Raw genomic sequence first — 21,156 nt, 5'->3', positions numbered from 1 at the left:
AGTATGTTGGGTATGTTGAACTGACTCTTCCTTAAATTCTGAAAGAGTTCATGCTGTCAATTAGGGAGAATGGAGGAGTGTTTAAGGAATGAGTACAAACATTAACTAGTGGTAATGTGGCAAAACAAAACCTTTTACAGGTGCAATATGAATTATCATGCAACTTGAAACGTACATTCTGCGCTATTCACCCGATAATTTGCCCTGGGTCATCGCCCATCTGCCCGGAAGCTAACATGCATGACCTTCATCAATCATCCTTGCTGCTTACAGTATACATGGCATGAGCAAAAACCACTTCTGCTGTGAGGCTGTGAAGCTCCGCGTTGGATGATTTGGTTTCTACCTCCAATTAAAATTATGGAAGTAAAACGTTTTTTAAAATTCGAATTATTCTCACTCAGATTTCAACTTCATTGAATTATCAAGTTGTTGAAACTTTTCTTCAAACAAGATGATCATTTGCAATACGGGACATCACTGCCTATACGATACACATTTACATGGAGACAATTGGGCTCTTCTCCATTCCCCCACTGTGAACGAACTCCTCAGATATGCTACCCTGACAGAAAGCATACCTGGGGTACCTTTAGGCAGCATGCAAGACTTCAGTAGGATTTGGTTCAATAGTTCTTTAATATTTGAAGCATATTAAAAAACAAACAAATGAACATGAATTGAGCTTTATGTATATTATATAGTACTCTTCGTGTAATATTGAATGATATATTGTTATCATTGTCTCCACCTTGGTAAATGAAGGCACCATCGGCAACTGGAATCCACAATTTTCAACAAACTTTTGAAAGTCTTCTGACATTGCTTGCTCTCCAGCAAAGTAATCAAGGATGAGAAAACGTCCTGTAGGTTTCAGCCATCTCTGCTCACATGGGTATAATCAAGATATGCTCACTGGTTGGAAACATGTGCTTGAACAAAGCGGTCAACACAAGCAATGCTCAATATACTGGAAAACATGCCAAAGGCCAAGGAAAGAATAAAAGAGGAAAATAATGTTTAAAAGAGAAAGGACACGTTTATTTGAAACTAAAACGTTAGTTGTATTCATGAACATCTTTCTCTCTCTTTCTCATTCTCACGAACCTAAAGCTCCCAATATTATTGACATCCGTTATAAAGCTGAAGCACACAACCTATTACTCTCATATTGCAGATAGGTCTAGGGCCTCTCCTCCAATGTCACGACCTCTGCTTCTCAGTCCTCTGACCCTCCACGTATTCCTCCAGGTGTTCCTCTATGATGCACGTGTTCCTACACGTGTTCCTCTATGATGCATGTGGTCCTACAAGTGTCCTCTATGATGCACATGTTCCTCCAGGTGTTCCTCTATGATGAATGTGTTCCTCCAGGTGTTCGTCCATGATGCACGTGTTCCTTCACGTGTTCCTCTATGATGCATATGTTCCTCCACGTGTTCCTCTATGATGCATGTGTTTTCTCCAGATGTTCCTCTATGATGCATGTCATCCTACACGTGTTCCTTTATGATGCACGTGTTCCTCCACGTGTTCCTCTATGACGCATATGTTCCTCCACGTGTTCCTCTATGATACATGTGTTCCTCCACGTGTTCCTCTATGATGCATGTGTTCCTCCACGTGTTCCTCTATGATGCACATGTTCCTCCACGTGTTCCTCTGTGATGCACGTGTTCCTCTATGCTGCACATGTTCCGCCAGGTATTCCTCTATGATGCATGTGGTCCTACAAGTGTTCCTCTATGATGCATGTGGTCCTACAAGTGTTCGTCTATGATGCATGTGGTCCTACAAGTGTTCCTCTATGATGCACATGTTCCTCCAGGTGTTCCTCTATGATGAATGTGTTCCTCCAGGTGTTCGTCCATGATGCACGTGTTCCTCCACGTGTTCCTCTATGATGGATATGTTCCTCTGCGTGTTCCTCTATGATGCATGTGTTCCTCCAGATGTTCCTATATGATGCATGTCGTCCTATACGTGTTCCTTTATGATGCACGTGTTCCTCCACGTGTTCCTCTATGACGCATATGTTCCTGCACGTGTTCCTCTATGATACATGTGTTCCTCCACGTGTTCCTCTATGATGCATGTGTTCCTCCACGTGTTCATCTATGATGCACATGTTCCTCCACATGTTCCTCTGTGATGCACGTGTTCCTCTATGATGCACCTGCTCCACCAGGTATTCCTCTATGATGCATGTGGTCCTACAAGTGTTCCTCTATGATGCATGTGGTCCTACAAGTGTTCCTCTATGATGCATGTGGTCCTACAAGTGTTCCTCTATGATGCAAGTGGTCCTACAAGTGTTCCTCTATGATGCAGGTGGTCCTACAAGTGTTCCTCTATGATGCACATGTTCCTCCAGGTGTTCCTCTATGATGCATGTGGTCCTACAAGTGTTCCTCTATGATGCATGTGGTCCTACAAGTGTTCCTCTGTGATGCATGTGGTCCTACAAGTATTCCTCAATGATGCATGTGGTCCTACAAGCGTTCCTCTATGATGCATGTGGTCCTACAAGTGTTCCTCTATGATGCATGTGGTCCTACAAGTGTTCCTCTATGATGTATGTGGTCCTACAAGCGTTCCTCTATGATGGATGTGGTCCTACAAGTGTTCCTCTATGATGCATGTGGTCCTACAAGTGTTCCTCTATGATGCATGTGGTCCTACAAGTGTTCCTCTATGATGCAGGTGGTCCTACAAGTGTTCCTCTATGATGCACATGTTCCTCCAGGTGTTCCTCTATGATGCATGTGGTCCTACAAGTGTTCCTCCATGATGCATGTGGTCCTACAAGTGTTCCTCTGTGATGCATGTGGTCCTACAAGTATTCCTCAATGATGCATGTGGTCCTACAAGCGTTCCTCTATGATGCATGTGGTCCTACAAGTGGTCCTCTATGATGCATGTGGTCCTACAAGTGTTCCTCTATGATGCATGTGGTCCTACAAGCGTTCCTCTATGATGCATGTGGTCCGACAAGTGTTCCTCTATGATGCATGTGGTCCTACAAGTGTGCCTCTATGATGAACATGTTCCTCCAGGTGTTCCTCTATGATGCATTGGTTCCTCCACATGTTCCTCTATGATGCATGTGTGGGGATTGTATCTTTTAATTGTGTTTTTCTTCATTTGTTTTATGTCTTGCTTAAACATATTATATGCTCTCATTTTACTTTGCAGAAAAGAGTATGGCCGAAGACCAGTTCAAGCCAGGTCACTAAAGAGAAACGAAAAACACCTTGGAATGTGAGAGAATAATAAATCGGATTGCGGCCTGGATTCTATCATGTGTGGGAGATGTCCTTGAAGTAAGTTTCTCTGGGCAGTTCTGGTGATAGGACAAGAGGAGGAGGCAATTGTTCCACTTCCCCCTTTCACCAAAATTGCCCAAGATTTCTGGGAAAAGCTATGACGAATATCTTGCCTTACTGTATATAAGACTTGCCTTTGCTGAGTTATTTTAGAGTGTTTGAGAATCCTCCGGGCACCTTTGAGTCCTGATTTTCTCTAACAGTCTCCACGATCGTGATTGGTTCTTCAATAAATTCTGTTACTCTTTCATCTGGGTGGACCTTGAAGTTATTCACCGACATTTTGGTACCAGGAGTGGGGTCCAATTCGGAGCCGGACTGCACGGGACGGACCCTGGGGGGAACCGAAAGGAGAGGCCGGCCGGCACCTGATTTGATTAATGTGAGCCTTTGCGCCGAAGTTCCCAAATTATGTGCTCCGCTCTTCACCCTGGGTATGGTCCGTCCCTCCTTCGCCGTCTGAGCTTGGGCCATGAACAAACTAAGTATGGGCGATTGACCCAGAGTAACGAATTTATTGATCTACCAAGGGTAGGGTCACAGTTAGCTTGGAGGGGGGAACGTGAGGCCAGGCAGACGCAGGGCGATGCCTGTAGACCAAGAACATCCCAGGAAGGACAGTCTAGAGGCAGGATGGGGTAATGGGGTATGCCGTTGCATTGCCAGGGAAAGCATGGGGTATGCCGTTGCATTACCAGGGAAAGCATAGGCTGAGCTAATGAAGAACCCAAGGAAAATGGCCAGAAGGAAGAATGAAGCGCAGCTACCAGGTAGGCTTGGTAGGGTAGTGGCAACTACAAGGTCAAGTCAGGAAGCTCTAGACAAGCTCTAGACTAGAGAACCTTCCCACCCAACTACTGGAAAGTGTACGGGTGGTGGATAGAGGAAGCGATGAAGAGGCAGGCAGTGGCGAAACAGGCTAGCCTGGCAGGAGTAGTAGTGGCAACTACAAGGTCAAGTCAGATAGAGACCAGGGTCAGGATAATGCTGAAACTCCATTGAGATAAAGCACAGGATACGAAGCAGTGAAGCGACAAATACTCCTAATGCAGTAGGATTCCTCCCCCCCCCCCACCCCCCCGCTCCCCAAAGCCGCTACCTCCTCTCTGTCACCCCATCCTCAAACCCCCATTCCTTTGAATGGTGCAAGAGGAACATGAATGGATGAGGATTGTTGGACAAGATTGTACAAAGAGACAGGTGTGCATGAATTTATGCTGTAATGTATGTTGCCGGAGACATGTTGGAGGTCGGATAGGCATTGTGCGCGCAGCAGGTGGCAATTTAGAGGACGTGCCACACACCTGGTGTGGATGTGTGTGCTTGCAATGATGTGTGTCATTGATGTGTGGGCTTGGCCGACTTATGGACGTGTGTGTGTGGTCAATTTAGTCTTCCTGTGAAATGTGTGTCATGTATCATGTATCATCATATTGTCATCATGTCATCATATCATGTATGGTTGATCAAGGTCTTCTTGTATTGCCTGCATAAATTATGCAATGTCGATGAGTACTGGCCACTTGTGTATTGTATGTGTGTATTGGATGAGTATATCTCTGAGGCAGCTCACCCGAATGATGTTGTTATGTCACGTGGGATGTCATTAATTGCATTTCTGGGTCAGTGGTCAAGGGTCAGATATCCTGTTGTTGCGATCATTTGCGAACTAGTGATGAGATTCTGACCAAATTGGGTATGATGGAATGATATTTCTGATGTGATGGAATGATGTAAAAGTGAAAATTAAATTGAGTAAATTTAGGGCTAAGATAGAGATGGTGTCAGTTTGGATTTTTATTGAGATTCAATGTCTATTCAGTCTGCTTGTGGAAAATGGCAGGCTAGAGTGAGCCCGTATGGAGAGCATGTGTAGACGGGTTTTTAAAACCTGTATTTAATTATATCCCCACAGATTTAGCATGGGAGTAAAAGTCAGAATTAATTGAAAAGATGATAGGCTGGGTCAACCCACTGGATGTTATTTAACGACACGTCAGGGACTTAAATCGGGACAAAAGAAAAAATATTGTTGGTTGAAACTGAAATTGTGTACGTAATTTGTGAACGGAGGAAATCTAAAGTAAAATTACGATGGTAAGAATGGAGCTGTGCCGGTGATGCAGTGTCCTCTGTTGTCCTCCACACATTTGTACCAGAAACGGCAGAATTATGGCAGAAAGTTGCAATCTGTACCAGGGTGCCGGAGATATCCCACCTACCCTATAAGAGGGACAACGTGGGATCTTTGGGTATGATGGAAGGTATGAAACCCTGGTTGGTGCACATGCGCAAGATTGGAGGTCACGTCTCTTCAAAGCTTCCATGCGCGCACGCTTTTGAAGTTAAGTAATTTTTCACAATTGTGTTTTTGTCGAAACTGTATCTTTCCTTCGGTGTGTTTAACTATTCGTGTGTCTTTAATAGGATTGTCGGTGTTGGTTTTTCATACCTGTGTACAGAATCGTCGGTTAGTTCGTGTCGCGTATTCTGAGGCCTAGTGTAGTAGGCTACCGTGTCCGACCTTGGCTTGAGGCTTTGTTTTTGTCTCAGCGGTTCTTCGATTGCGTTCGCAATTACTTTCGGTCTCTGTTTTTCACGGTCTTTTCACCCCATACTTCCTTCTTTTAAAATCTCAACTCAAAAAAAAAAAAAACCAAAAAAAGATTTCCTTCTCTGTTCGTATCGGTTTGTTCGTTCTTATTTGTTCGTTCATTCTCCGACCACGTTGTTCGTGATCACGTGATCAAGTCGTTAAAAAATGTTTAAACTGTCCCCTGAAGAACTGTATTCTGTCGTATACGAAAACACCTTTTTCTTCTTCTTCTATGAAAGGATGCTTTCGACTTGTTCACCAAATCTATTCATTCCAAAAAAAAAATCCATCTCTTACAGTGCCTCTTTCATACATTCCCGAAACTCTCCAGCACTCCACCCATCCTTCAGTGTCCTCAAACGTATTTTTGACTCGAAGGTTTCAAGAAACTCATTTTGCAATAAATGTTCGTTTCCCATTAATCGTACACTTTTCAAAATACAATCTCACCCCTCCCTTCCAAATCTTCCCCATCACCCCTTCCCTCCAAAACGTCCCCATCACCCCTTCCATCCAAAACTTCCCCATCACCCCTCCCCTTCAAAACTTCCCCATCACCCCTCCCCTCCAAATCTACCCCCTTGCCCCTCCCCTCCAAATCTTCCCCATCACCCATCTCTTTCAAATATTCCCCCTTGCCCCTTCCCTCCAAATCTTCCCCATCACCCATCCCTTTCAAATCTTCCCCCTTGCCCCTCCCCTCCAAATCTTCCCCATCACCCCTTCCCTCCAAAACTTCCCCATCACCCCTCCCCTCTAAATCTACCCCCTTGCCCCTCCCCTCCAAATCTTCCCCATCACCCATCTCTTTCAAATCTCCCCCCTTGCCCCTTCCCTCCTAAACTCCCCCCACAACCCTCCCCTCTAAGACTCTCCCTCACTCCTCCCCTCCTAGACTCCCCTCTCACCCCTCCTCCTCAAAGCGTCCTCCCCACTTCTTCCCCCTTCCAACTTTCACCTTCATCTCCCTCAACCTTCTGTCTCACTCTGCCCCCTCCTCAAATAACACCTCACTGCGCCTCACCCAATCACCATCAAACCTTTTGTCCACCCCATTCTTCCCTTTCTCCAAGCTATTCTGAAATCTCTGACACACCTTCAACAGCTCTCACTACCTCTTCCTCCTCTTCCACATCTTACCCTACCACTCCCCCCCCCCCCCCCGTTCTGTATCCGATGCTCCCCCTTCCTCTTCTTTAACAGTATGGACCTCAAACATCCGGGGCCTTCGCTCAAACTTGACTGATCTCTCCATACAGGTTGCTTCTGACAAACCAGACGTGATCTGCTTAACAGAAACTTTCCTCCTTCATGATGTCTCTGATTCCTTGGTATCTCTCCCAGGTTACTCCCTCCTCCGGTATGATAGACCTGAGCCTCATCCTGGAGGTGGGGTTGCTATCTTTATTTAAAAAAACTCTCTTCCTCACTCGCCCTGCACTGCCTTCTCTCCACCTCACCCCCAGGAATACCTTTGGCTACGACTTCCCCTTCGCTCCCACCTTTTGTTCATATGTGTGTTGTACCGTCCACCAAACAGTGATGACTCCATCTACATCTCGCTATCTGATAATATGGACCAACTTCTATCTACCCATCCCAACTCTCTCTTCCTCATATGTGGTGATTTCAATTGTCACCATGCCAGTTGGCTGGGTGTGGGTACCTCTCTCACCAGCCATGGCTCTTCAGCAAAGGACTTCTGTGACTCACTGGGACTGACACAATCTGTCAATTTCCCGACCCGGATCTCAGTCAACGGAGCATCTTCTCTTCTGGACTTGGTTATGACTAACTTCCCTGAAAATGTCTGCTGCTCTTCTTCTGCTCCAATCGGCTCATCTGATCATGTGCTTGTTAAAGTGGACATCACTCTGACCATTCTCAGAGAGCCTCCTCAGCGTCGACGAGTCTGGCATTTCACTCAGGCCAACTGGCAAGGTCTTCAAGCAGCCATCAATCATCTGGACTGGTCTCCCATCTCTACCGCCACTGACATCAACTCATCCTGGGAATTCTTTCAAAGTAAATTGCTCTCTCTCATGCACAGATTTATCCCATCTCGTCTTCAGTTGTCATACCCTTCCTCCCGTCCATGGTACACGGAATCTTGTGGTGAGACTATTGCCCAGAAACAACTTGCTTTCATCTCCTGGAAAGCAAATCCAATGGAAGGAAACCTCATTTCCTTTCACAAAGCCCGAAACAAGTGTGTGTCCACCCTCAGGAGAGGCAGTAAACAATATCTCTCCGTTCTCAGGACCGAACTCTCTTATCTGTCTCCCTCTTCCAAATCCCGGTGGCGTCTGGTAAAATCTGTTTCTGGTGTTTGTTCCCCCTCCATCCCCTCCCTCACCTCAAACGGCCACAGGGCTGACTCCGCACGTGAAAAGGCTGAATGCCTCAACTCTGTGTTTGCCTCTAAAGCTTGTGTCCCAAACCCATCCCTCTCTGTACCCACCGTACCCAGTCGTACCCAGCTGCTCCTGGACTCTGTGTCCTTTCCTCCTGACAAGGTGGAAAAGTTTCGGTCAACCCTCGACTCTGATTCTGCAACTGGACCTGACGGCATCAGCCCACGGTTCCTAAAATCCTGTTCTTCCGCTCTTTCACTCCCTCTCTCTGTTCTCTTCACCCTCTCTTTTGCTCAAGGTCATCTGCCATCTGCTTGGAAATCTGCCAACATCACCGCTTTTCACAAAAAAGGTGCAAAAACAGATCCCAGCAACTACAGACCAATCAGCCTTCTCCCAAATATCAGCAAAATCATGGAATCCATCATTGCTTCAGATATGAAATCTTTCCTCTTCTCCAATGGCTTGATCTCTGATCATCAATTTGGTTTCAGACCTGGTCACTCTACTCTGGACATGCTGCTTCTGCTTTCTCAACGATGGATGGAGGTCCTCAATGCCAAACAGGAAATTAGAGCTGTCTCCCGTGACATATCACGTGTCTTCGATACGGTCTGGTAACCCCGCTCTGCTCACCAAACTCTCCTCTTTTGGTATCCATGGAAATCTTCACGCATGGCTGGTGGACTTCCTCTCTAGTCGTAGTCAACGTGTGGCCCTGAATGGGTTTCTCTCATCTCCTCTTCCTGTTCAGGCTGGAGTTCCCCAAGGTAGTGTTCTGGGCCCTGTGCTTTTTCTCGTCTTCATCAATGATCTCCCTGACTCTCTTGAAAATCCTCTCTATCTCTTTGCTGATGACTCTACTCTCTGTCGCTCTATTCTTCATCCCTCAGATCGGCATTCTGCAGCCTCCTTACTCTCTGCAGACCTGGACAAAATCACAGACTGGGCAAACAAGAGGAACATGTCTTTCAATCCTGACAAATCTCACACTCTTACAATGTCTCTCCGAAAATACCGAGTGGACAACCCTCCCATCCACTTTCTGAATAATCCTCTCCAAGAAGTTCTGTCACTCAAGCTTTTGGGTCTCACTATCTGCCATGATCTTTCCTGGGAAAACTACATTTCAAACTGGCCTCCAAAGCCAGTCGCCGACTGGGCATCCTCCGTCGTGCGAAGTCCTTCCTTGGCACACCTGAGCTCCTCACCACATACAAGGCTTTCATCCGCAGCTCAATGGAATACTGCTCTCCCCTCTGGGCTGGTGCTCCTGCCTCACACCTAGCTCGTCTTCACGCTGTTGAAACCAAAGCATTCAGAATCATTGGAATCTCCCGCGATGAAGCTAACTCCAAGGGCCACTCACTCACTCACCGCAGGCAGGTTGGTGGTCTTTCCGTCTTCTACCGACTCCTCTCTGGTCTTGCCCCCCCCCCCCAGCTCTCTCTGGGCTTTCTCCCCCAAATATTCCGACAGGTCCCACAAGATCTGCCTGCAACCCTCTTATGGTTAAACTGCCAAAATCAAGACTCTCTGCTCACCTTCACTCCTTCATTCCTCTTTTCTCCTGCCTCTGGAACAAACTCCCTCACTCTCTTCAATCCCACTCCACCCTCCAGGTCTTTAAAACAGCTGTTCACCACCATCTCTTATCTTCCCCCATCCAAAACCTTGATCTTTTCTACCCCCGCTAATTTCACCCCAATTCCACTTTTTTGAAATACCAACTTCTGTCCTGGAAGTCCTTGGTGTCCTTGTGTTTTATACTTCTCCCACCCCCCCCCCTTCCCACACCTCCTCCCCCCAAGCCCTCTCCATCCCACACCTCTCCCTGCTCTCAAATCTTGTGTTTGTGTGCTTCCCCTTCTCTCCCCATCTTGTTTTCCGCTCCCTCTTTTTATATATTTTGTTTGTCTGTTTGATTTGTTTGCGAAGTAAATGTTAGCTCTTTCATGAGCCTCGATTCAGTATACAAAAAAATAATAATAATAATTATCATGGACGGATACCAACGAAGACGAGATGCCGGCTTTAACGTCTATCCGAGGGTCGACATCCGGATGGTGTCCATTGGATTAAGGCACAATTGATCGCGGTGTCGAGCGATCGTCAAATTAATCTCGAGCACTGTATTGTGATAATTAATTAATAATGTTTATTAAGTGAAGTCGGTTCGACCTCTCCATTTCATTGGGATAAGAACGACAAGGAGATATGATAGGGTTTCCGTTAAAACTCGCCACATCTATCGTAGATCGACTGGCCCAGGGAAAATAAATTGTTGCAGGCTTGGGAAGCGTGTGCCGCATGACGCATGCACTGTACATGCAAATCGTGACTGTGCGTGAGCCCGCGGGGGATCACGGAACGCATTGGATAAAGGGATGCGAATTCATTACCGTGTATTGCGACCGGAAATGAATCGAGTGGTCGGAGCGGCAATATGATCTATATAATAATAGCGTAAGGACTCGACTTTGTTATCCCTTTTATGCCGCACCCAGTGACCCGATGCCCACGGCACTAATGGATTTACGATCTATGAACTGCGCTCATTGTTTATCACGTACAGCCATACTCGAAAAATCTGAATTAGCCGACGTTGGGGCCCAAAAGCATCCGATTAACTGCCGATACGACGCCATCTTACGACGCCATCGTATTGGCGTCTGCTGGGCGAAGGCGAAGCAAGCCATCCGCTGATTGGACAGGCGAAGGCGAAAGCAAGCCGTCCACTGAGTGGACAATCCAGAGCATGCATTTGTGCTGGTGTCGGCGATCGTTGTTCATATATGCACTCTTCATTCTCATCTTTCTTCCTAACTCTTACACGGACAAGCAAATCCCCTATGCCATCCATAATGGTACACTCTATCCATACACCACATCCTCCCTTCCGTGGATGTTCCACGGGTTTTGGCTCGTCTATATAATAATAGCGTAAGGACTCGACTTTGTTATCCCTTTTATGCCGCATCCAGTGACCCGATGCCCATGGCACTAATGGATTTATGATCTACGAACCGCGCTCTTTGTTTATCACGTACAGCCGTACTCGAAAAATCTGAATTAGCCGACGTTTGGGCCCAAAAGCATCCGATTAACTGCTGATACGACGCCATCTTACGACGCCATCGTATTGGCGTCTGCTGGGCGAAGGCGAAGCAAGCCGTCCGCTGATTGTACAGTCGAAGGCGACAGCAAGCCGTCCACTGAGTGAACAATCCCAGAGTGGTGCTATGCCGATTCCTATTATGAATCCATTCATTTTTCAAAAGTATATCGTAGCGTTGTCATTTAAGTAGATTGCAATAAATACGTTGTTCATATACGCACTCTTCATTCTCATCTTTCTTCCTAACTCTTACTCGGACAAGCAAATCCCCTATGCCATCCATAATGGTACACTCTATCCATACACCAGATCCTCCCTTCCGTGGATGTTCCACGGGTTTCGGCTAGTTAATAATAATATGATTAGGCCTAATATGATTAATATGATTAATTATAATATAATAAGATTTGAGAATCGGAGCGACTAGTGACCAACCAGCGGTCGATAAAATGATGCACCTAGCCGGCGAATGGCTGCACCTTTGTGGACAGCCAAAATTAAGGGCTCAGAGTGGAGAGGTGGTGAGCATGGAGAATGCCGGCAAGAACTCGCCCACTGTTCGGGGTGGATTGGCTGGGACATTCGAGAGGAGCAGAAGATTGGAAGATCGGGGAAACACGCGTGTACAGGTGCGCGAAAGGTAACGCTGCACTCAGTTTGGGATGCGGCAGGAGGTGCGTGGAGAGCCGGGGAGGGGGGAGGGCGGAAGGGAGGGGCGGCAGCGTAGACGCCGAGTCGCCCTCCGGAGCCGTTGTTCAACCGGTGTGGGTGCATACGTACTATGTGAATAAGGCTACAGGAACGTACGTTCCAAGGTGCTTCGAGTGATGGTGGTATAGTTATGAAAATGCATTCTGGTTCTGAAGGCAGATAATGCTTGGTAAGTTGCCCCACAGGCGGATAAGGTGAAGTATTTGAGATTTGACGATTTGTGAAGGGAGATGTGTGGGTTTAACGTCCATCCGACTGTCGGTTTTCGGTTTTCAACTGTCGGTATTGACTATTGTTGTGGCTTGCGCCGTGTAAATGAAATGTGAATGAGGTTGCAGGAGCGTGTATCATGGAGGTGCTGTTGCGGGACGCTGCGGCTTGCGTTGCGGACAGTGTCGGAGGTTGAGGTTTTGGTCGTGTGACATTTGGGGGCCGAGTTGGAGTGATGCGTGGGGTGTTCAGAGCAGGATGTGCGCACCAAGTAGAGATCGGGCTGCATGGTGGAGCATGCCCCCTAAGAAGGGCTGTGAAGTGGTGAGATGGGAGCAAGCGTTTCGCATTTCGATTGAGACATCGGTGGCTTGTGGCAGCAGGAATTCCTGCGTAATTTTGGTGTCGATGGTTATTCATTTTCGACCATGAGGAAATTGACTGCCCAATTGAAATGATGACAAATTATTTTTGGCGTTTTACTTTGCGAGTTGCATTTCATTGGAAATGGGAAATTTTGGATCATCATATTTTTGCATTTTATAATATGGAACCTCTCTGTTTGTTTGTCTGTCTATCTGTCCGGGATTGAACTGGGCGTTTTGGGTCATGTTTTGGAACAAGATATTTTGCTTGGTGAAATTGAGAATTGTGAGGTCCAGGTTTGGATTTCAGCTGTCGGTATTGTTAATGAATATTCTATTGGAAAATAATTTAATATGAGATGTTGGCCATGACGGTGTTATTGTCAAAACGACAATGTTTTATGAATTGTAGAGTGTTGCTTTGTCTGACATCATGTGTGCCGAGTTAAATAGGATGGATGGTTATGTTTTCACCCAGTATGTTCATTTGTCTTTCTGTCTGTCTGCTCTGCTCGTCTGTTGGGTCACCTTTTTGGGACAAGAGGAGGGGTGAGGACGAGTCTGAAAGAAGATCCGGTGGTGTGAGTAGTGGATGGAATTTGACCCGAAAGGGTGGTGGTGCTGATTGCGCCGGGCAGTTGTGTTGTGGTGTGCAATGTCATTGTGGAGAACGCCGGATGGCGAGTGTGGAAATGTTGATCGGCCAGGATGTTGCGGATTTCTGTTTTATGTTGTGGCCTGGTTTTTGACAATGACATCATGGGTGCCGTGGTTGTGGTTGTGGCATCGTGGTTCGATGGAGGTAAAACCACCTGATACATGCATGACATTGTCAACAGAGGGCACCTCCAGACATACCAACCCAGGAGGGAGTAAACAGGACACCTGCACTCAGACAAACAGTGAGTCTTGACGACAGTAAGACATATGAGAACTATTTTTGTTTTTGATAAACGGACCAGGTTATTTTTTATTTGTTTTATTTACAATAAATAAATAAATAAAAAAGGGAGGATAGTGGTGGTTTCAAGGCAATGATTGATGATGATGATTGATGAGAGGACCAGTGCAAATGTTTGCAAGAGTTTGCAAGTGCCTGTGTGCAAGTGCAAGTGCTTCACGGGGACAGACGAATGGATTTGGATGTGAGAATTACTTAATTTTTGTTGAAGTGATTCTTCACCATTGAGTGATGCGGCCAACCACCGAGTGCCATTCTAGGTCATTGTAGATATTGGGATAGATATTGGGATTTATTGGTTCACGAGTTATCAAACAGAGTGACCACTATATTCCTTATGGGTGTGTGTCTGTGTGTCTGTCTGCAGCATAACTACCCGATGATATCATCCAATCTTGATGAAACTTGGGTAGGAGGTTGATATCATGATCTAGTTGTGTCCTGCCTAGAGTGGGCATATTGCACCAATTGTGGGCGGAGCCACGCCCGAAAAAGATGTCTTTTTAGGGGGTAATCGAGTTCAAGCTACATCTTCTCCGAGGGAGTTGGTGGAATCTGACAGGGGTTTCGGTATTTGGTTCGGCCAATGTCATGTCTAGCCCCACAGAGCTTGATTTTTCATTTTTGCCCCAAGGTCAAGGTCACAAGGTCACGGAATTTAGAAAAGTCGATTTTTTATGGTTTTATTACATTGTTCGCTTCCTGATAGGGTGAAATGTCGTACATGATCTTATATTATCACATACATCATGAAATACAAGTTTTCCAACTAATTTCAGAATCTTTGACCTTTGACCTTTGAAGGTCACAAAGGTCAAATTTTCTAAGTTGTTGGAATCAAACCGAATTTTCGGTATTGTGTAGCTAACTAACCTCATAACTGATTATACATTATTTTCTATCTCATTTCAAGGTCAGTAACCTTCGTTTTGACATTTCCGGGCCAGCACCACACACAATTACTTACAGCTGGCTCTTAAAGGCCTGTGCATGCAGCACATTGGGGCCCTTTGTAAATAGGCATGTACACCGCATGTCGGGGGCCGACACCTGACACGTGGGCCCCCGACCCCCCAGTCTGGGCCTGTTTCGGTTATAGTTCGTCCTTTGTCATTGAATACCGCTCGCTCGTGCACCATCGTCGTCTCCTGACTTGTTGGGATATTAATATTAATATTGGGATCTTGATATTATTGGGATATTGGGATATTGGGTTACTATTATATAGATATTGGGATTCATAGTAGATATTGGGCAACTATTGGGCCAGGGATATTGGGCCAGAGGCCGAAACAGGTGCAGGTAACAGGTGCATGATATGCTGAGAGCGGGACCCGGGCAGGGGCCGGGTGGATTAGAGAAAATTGGTTTGTTTAAAATAATCGTTGGAATAATGGTTTCTGTTGGATGCAAACAATTTCGTGCAATTGATTGATCCAAGAGATTGTGCCCGAACCAATAGACTACGCCATCCACGACTTCCAAGCTGAAGACCAGGTGCTCGTCAAGCACTTCACCCACAAGAACGCCCTGGGACCAAGGTGAACGGGGCCATTCCAGGTATTGTTGACTACACCAACCCCTTTTATCACCCCTTGTCGATTTCTTCAAAATTCTACTTTTTTATGTCACATATAAGATTTAACATTGGCATTTAGCATGTGCTGTTGAGTATATTTCAAAACATTATGAACAGGGTAACAGCAAGCAGTTGCAAAAAAAAAAAAAAAAAAAAATTCAAACATTTTGCATGAAAGTAAAAATACCAGGTTCAAGTTGGATACCCACATGTATTTTCTGCAAAAGGGAAGGCTTGTCCAAAATGTACAGCAACGACTCTTTTGAATACACCACATCAAAGGTGTTTTCAGGAAATTCCCGCATCGTTGCGTCACAGAGCTCAAATTCGACCTAAATATAAAAAAGACATCGTACCTTTGTTACCTTTTAATTATTTAATTACCTTTGTTACCTTTGTTAATTACCTTTAAATCACATACCACAAATTGCTTCTCAATGAAGTGTCCCGGTGGCAGAGTTATGCTTTAGGATTATAAAGCGGTTAAAGTATCTCATAAATCACTCAGTAAAGGGACACTATTTAGACTTGATGACAATGTCATTGATCATGTGCCGAATTGTCGTGCAAAATATAAAGTAGAATTTCTGTGAAAAAATACTCGAGCTCAAGGATAAAAAGATGAGTAAATTGTTTTTCTGCAAGTACTTTGTAATTCATAATCACACCAAATCATGAAACATAATTATTTAAAAGTCAAAGTAGTATAAAAACATGGCGCGTTCCTTGTATGTGTGACTATCAGCAGTTTGGAAGGAAACATACGCCATGTTGACTGACAGACGTTAGAGCTGCTTGGACCCAAAATAGCGCCTTCAGAAAGTATTCACACCCCTTGACTTTATCACATTTTTTGTGTTACAGCCTGAATTTAAATGTTGTGTTGCAGGAATCTGGATTTGGCAAGTTTCTCCCATTATTCCTTGCACATTTGCAAAAGATCCTTCAAGTCGGATGGGGATCGTCGGTGAACAGCAATCTTCAAGTCTTTCAGCAGATTCTCAAAGGGATTCACGTCTGAACTTTGGCTGGGCCACTCTAGGACTTTCACGCTCTTATTATGAAGCCATTTCAGTGTTGATTTGGCTGTATTCTTGTGGTCATTCTCCTGTTGGAATGTAAATCTTCACTGTAGTCGAAGGTAATTTGCACTCAGAATCAAGTTCCCCTCAAAGATTTGTCTGTATTTGGCTCTATTCATTGTTCCCTCTATCCTTACAAGTCTCCCAATCCCTGCCGCTGAAAAGCATAACCATACCATGCTACTGCCACCACCATGCTTTACAGTAGGGATGGTGTTAGATGGATGACAATGTTTTCTCGGTTTATGCCATATGTAGCTCTTTGCATTCAGGCTGAAAAGTTTAAATTTCATCTCATCAGACCACAGAATATTTTGCCTCGTGCTCTGAGCCTTTTACGTGCCTTTTTACAAACTCCAGGCGTGCTGTCCTGTGCCTTTTTCTCAGGAGTGGCTTCCGTCTGGTCACTCTCCCATAAAGCCGAGATTTGTGAAGTCCTGCAGAGACTGGTATCCTTCCAACAGGTTTTCCCATCTCAGCCAAGGAACTCTGTAACTCTGTCAGAGCGGTCATTCGGTTCTTGTTCACCTCCTTGACCAAGGTCCTTCTTGCCTGGTTGGTCAGTTTGGTTAGACGGCCAGGTCTAGGAAGAGTCTGGGTAGTTCCATATTCTTTCCACTTCCTAATGATAGAGCTCACTGTGATCTTGGGAACTTTCAACACTCTATACATTGTTTTATACCCTTCCCCAAATCTATGCCTCCTCACAATTCTATCTCGGAGATCTACGGACAGATCCTTGGACTTCATGGTAGAGTTTCTGCCCTGACATGCACTGTCAACTGTGGCACCTTTTATAGAAAGGTGTGTTTCTTTCTAAATCATGTCCAATCAATTGCATTGGCCACAGGTGGACTCAAATCAAGTTGTAGAGACGTCTTAAGGATGATGAAAGGAAATTGGATGCATCTGAGCTCAATTTGGAGTTTCATAGCAAAGTGGTTGAATACTTATACACTCAAGACATTTCAGCCTTTCATTTTTAATGAATTCGTAAAACTTTCTAAAAAGAAAATTCCACTTTGCATTATGGGGTATTCTGTGTATATCAGTGACCAAAAAAAAATCAATTTAATCCATTTTAAATTCAGGCTGTAACACAACAAAATGTGAAAAAGTCATGGGGTGTGAATACTTTCTGAAGGCCCTGTATATCACTCGGAAAGTAAGTTTCAAATTTGTCTTTGGGGTTATTACCTTTCCACTCAAGGTGAACAGAGGTTATCTTTTCACCCTTATCTGTTTGTTTGTGAGCAAGATATCTCAATAAGGTGTGGACGGATTATGACAAAACTAGGTGGATGAGTTCATTGAGTTGGGTAAATGACAAGAACAAGTTGATTCGATTTTGGTTCAAGTCTGGAGGTAGATTTTGACTATAAGTAGGATACAAAACCAAACTGTTCAGCTAGGTGGAGGGAGGTATGCACCTTCCTGAGGTCCATCCTGGTTATGGATGTTGATATAATAATTCACAATTACAAATGATTAATTTGACTGTGGGTGAAGAATGGACGAAGTGGGCGCTGTAAAAATTGGTCTTTTGAAAGGAGAAAATATGATTACAGGTGTGATTACGAATACCTTGGCTGTTAAGCTAAGTGAGCAACAATACTTGCTCACTTACACGAGCGAGTGCTCTTTTAATGGCATTTATGGTGTTACCTTTTGTTGCCGGAATGATGAAAAATTGTATTATTTGACCGATTGTGTTTGCTTGGTATTACTGGTGAGCATCACTGGATTTAAGTTGATGTTTACCAACGGTTTTCTCATTTACTTTCCATCACTGATAGCGTGAGTCCGGATTAAAGACCGTTTATTTATTGAGTTGGGAGGCATTGCATGGAAAGCCTCTTGCTCATCACGTCAAAGCAGACGAAAGGAAAGCAGGGACTATGCCAAGTTATCGATCAGCAGGAAGATGAGAAAATATTTGAGAGGTGAGATTATTTGAGAGGTGAGATTATTTGAGAGGTGAGATGATTTGAGAGGTGAGATGATTTGAGAGGTGAGATGATTTGAGAGGTGAGATGATTTGATAGGTGAGATGATTTGATAGGTGAGATGATTTGATAGGTGAGATGATTTGATAGGTGAGATGATTTGACAGGTGAGATGATTTGACAGGTGAGATGATTTGACAGGTGAGATGATTTGAGAGGTGAGATGATTTGAGAGGTGAGATGATTTGAGAGGTGAGATGATTTGAGAGGTGAGATGATTTGATAGGTGAGATGATTTGATAGGTGAGATGACTTGATAGGTGAGATGATTTGATAGGTGAGATGATTTGATAGGTGAGACGATTTGATAGGTGAGATGATTTGACAGGTGAGATGATTTGACAGGTGAGATGATTTGACAGGTGAGATGATTTGAGAGGTGAGATGATTTGATAGGTGAGATGATTTGAGAGGTGAGATGATTTGATCGGTGAGATGATTTGATCGGTGAGATGATTTGAGAGGTGAGATGATTTGATAGGTGAGATGATTTGAGAGGTGAGATGATTTGAGAGGTGAGATGATTTGAGAGGTGAGATGATTTGAGAGGTGAGATGATTTGAGAGGTGAGATGATTTGAGAGGTGAGATGATTTGAGAGGTGAGATGATTTGAGAGGTGAGATGATTTGAGAGGTGAGATGATTTGATCGGTGAGATGATTTGATAGGTGAGAGGATTTGAGAGGTGAGATGATTTGAGAGGTGAGATGATTTGAGAGGTGAGATAATTTGATAGGTGACATGATTTGATTGGTGAGATGATTTGAGAGGTGAGATGATTTGATAGGTGAGATTATTTGAGAGGTGAGATTATTTGAGAGGTGAGATGATTTGAGAGGTGAGATGATTTGATCGGTGAGTTGATTTGATAGGTGAGAGGATTTGAGAGGTGAGATGATTTGAGAGGTGAGATGATTTGAGAGGTGAGATAATTTGATAGGTGACATGATTTGATTGGTGAGATGATTTGAGAGGTGAGATGATTTGATAGGTGAGATGATTTGAGAGGTGAGATTATTTGAGAGGTGAGATTATTTGAGGGGTGAGATGATTTGAGAGGTGAGATGATTTGAGAGGATAGATGATTTGAGAGGTGAGATGATTTGAGAGGTGAGATGATTTGATCGGTGAGATGATTTGATCGGTGAGATGATTTGAGAGGTGAGATGATTTGAGAGGTGAGATGATTTGATAGGTGAGATGATTTGATCGGTGAGATGATTTGATCGGTGAGATGATTTGATCAGTGAGATGATTTCAGAGGTGAGATGATTTCAGAGGTGAGATGATTTCAGAGGTGAGATGATTTGATAGGTGAGATGATTTGATAGGTGAGATGATTTGATAGGTGAGATGATTTGATAGGTGAGATGATTTGAGAGGGGAGATGATTTGAGGGGTGAGATGATTTGATAGGTGAGATGATTTGATAGGTGAGATGATTTGATAGGTGAGATGATTTGAGAGGTGAGATGATTTGATTGGTGAGATGATTTGATCGGTGAGATGATTTGATCGGTGAGATGATTTGATCGGTGAGATGATTTGATCGGTGAGATGATTTGATCGGTGAGATGATTTGATATGTGAGATGATTTGATAGGTGACATGATTTGATCAGTGAGATGATTTCAGTGGTGAGATGATTTGATAGGTGAGATGATTTGACAGGTAAGATGATTTGAGAGGTGAGATGATTTGATAGGTGAGATGATTTGAGAGGTGAGATGATTTGAGAGGTGAGATGATTTCAGAGGTGAAATGATTTGATAGGTGAGATGATTTGAGAGGTGAGATGATTTGAGAGGTGAGATGATTTGAGAGGTGAGATGATTTGATATGCAAGATGATTTGAGAGGTGAGATGATTTGATCGGTGAGATGATTTGATCGGTGAGATGATTTGATCGGTGAGATGATTTGTTCGGTGAGATGATTTGATCGGTGAGATGATTTGATCGGTGAGATGATTTGATCAGTGAGATGATTTGATCGGTGAGATGATTTGATAGGTGAGATGATTTGATCGGTGAGATGATTTGATCGGGGAGATGATTTGATCGGTGACATGATTTGATAGGTGAGATGATTTGATCGGTGAGATGATTTCAGAGGTGAGATGATTTGATAGATGAGATGATTTGAGAGGTGAGATTATTTGATTGGTGAGATTATTTGATCGGTGAGATTATTTGATCGGTGAGATGATTTGATCGGTGAGATGATTTGATAGGTGAGATGATTTGAGAGGTGAGATTATTTGATTGGTGAGATTATTTAATCGGTGAGATTATTTGATCGGTGAGATTATTTGATCGGTGAGATGATTTGATCAGTGAGATGATTTGATAGGTGAGATGATTTGATCGGTGAGATGATTTCTGAGGTGAGATGATTTGATAGGTGAGATGATTTGATAGTTGAGATGATTTGATAGGTGAGATGATTTGAGATGTCAGATGATTTGAGAAGGGAGATGATTTGAGAGGTGAGATGATTTGAGAGGTGAGATGATTTGATAGGTGAGATGATTTGCGAGGTGAGATGATTTGAGAGGTGAGATGATTTGATAGGTGAGATTATTTGAGAGGTGAGATGATTTGAGAGGTGAGATGATTTGATAGGTGAGATGATTTGAGAGGTGAGATGATTTGATCGGTGAGATGATTTGGTCGGTGAGATGATTTGAGAGGTGAGATGATTTGATCGGTGAGATGATTTGAGATGTGAGATGATTTGAGAGGTGAGATGATTTGATAGGTGAGATGATTTGAGAGGTGAGATGATTTGAGAGGTGAGATGATTTGATTGGTGAGATGATTTGAGAGGTGACATGATTTGAGAGGTGA

At 44.2% G+C, this 21,156-nt stretch overlaps 1 protein-coding gene across 1 annotated transcript in view; it reads right to left on the bottom strand.

The window, feature by feature from the left end:
* LOC137435672 (uncharacterized) overlaps positions 1-21,156 on the bottom strand; it is a 107,419-nt gene that overhangs the window by 13,783 nt on the left and 72,480 nt on the right. Inside the window, exons 9-10 of the mRNA XM_068129620.2 lie at positions 15,430-15,552; positions 752-883 (exon numbers count right to left, since the gene is read on the bottom strand). Of these exons, the coding sequence (XP_067985721.2) occupies positions 752-883; positions 15,430-15,552 (255 nt within the window). The remainder of the gene's footprint in view (positions 1-751; positions 884-15,429; positions 15,553-21,156) is intronic.

The sequence above is a fragment of the Myxine glutinosa genome, chromosome 9 (assembly GCF_964187855.1).
Source record: "Myxine glutinosa chromosome 9, kmMyxGlut1.1, whole genome shotgun sequence".
In the NCBI taxonomy this organism is placed as follows: domain Eukaryota; kingdom Metazoa; phylum Chordata; class Myxini; order Myxiniformes; family Myxinidae; genus Myxine; species Myxine glutinosa.
Note: the sequence above shows the minus strand (reverse complement) of the source record. Positions and strands in the feature narration are given on the sequence as shown.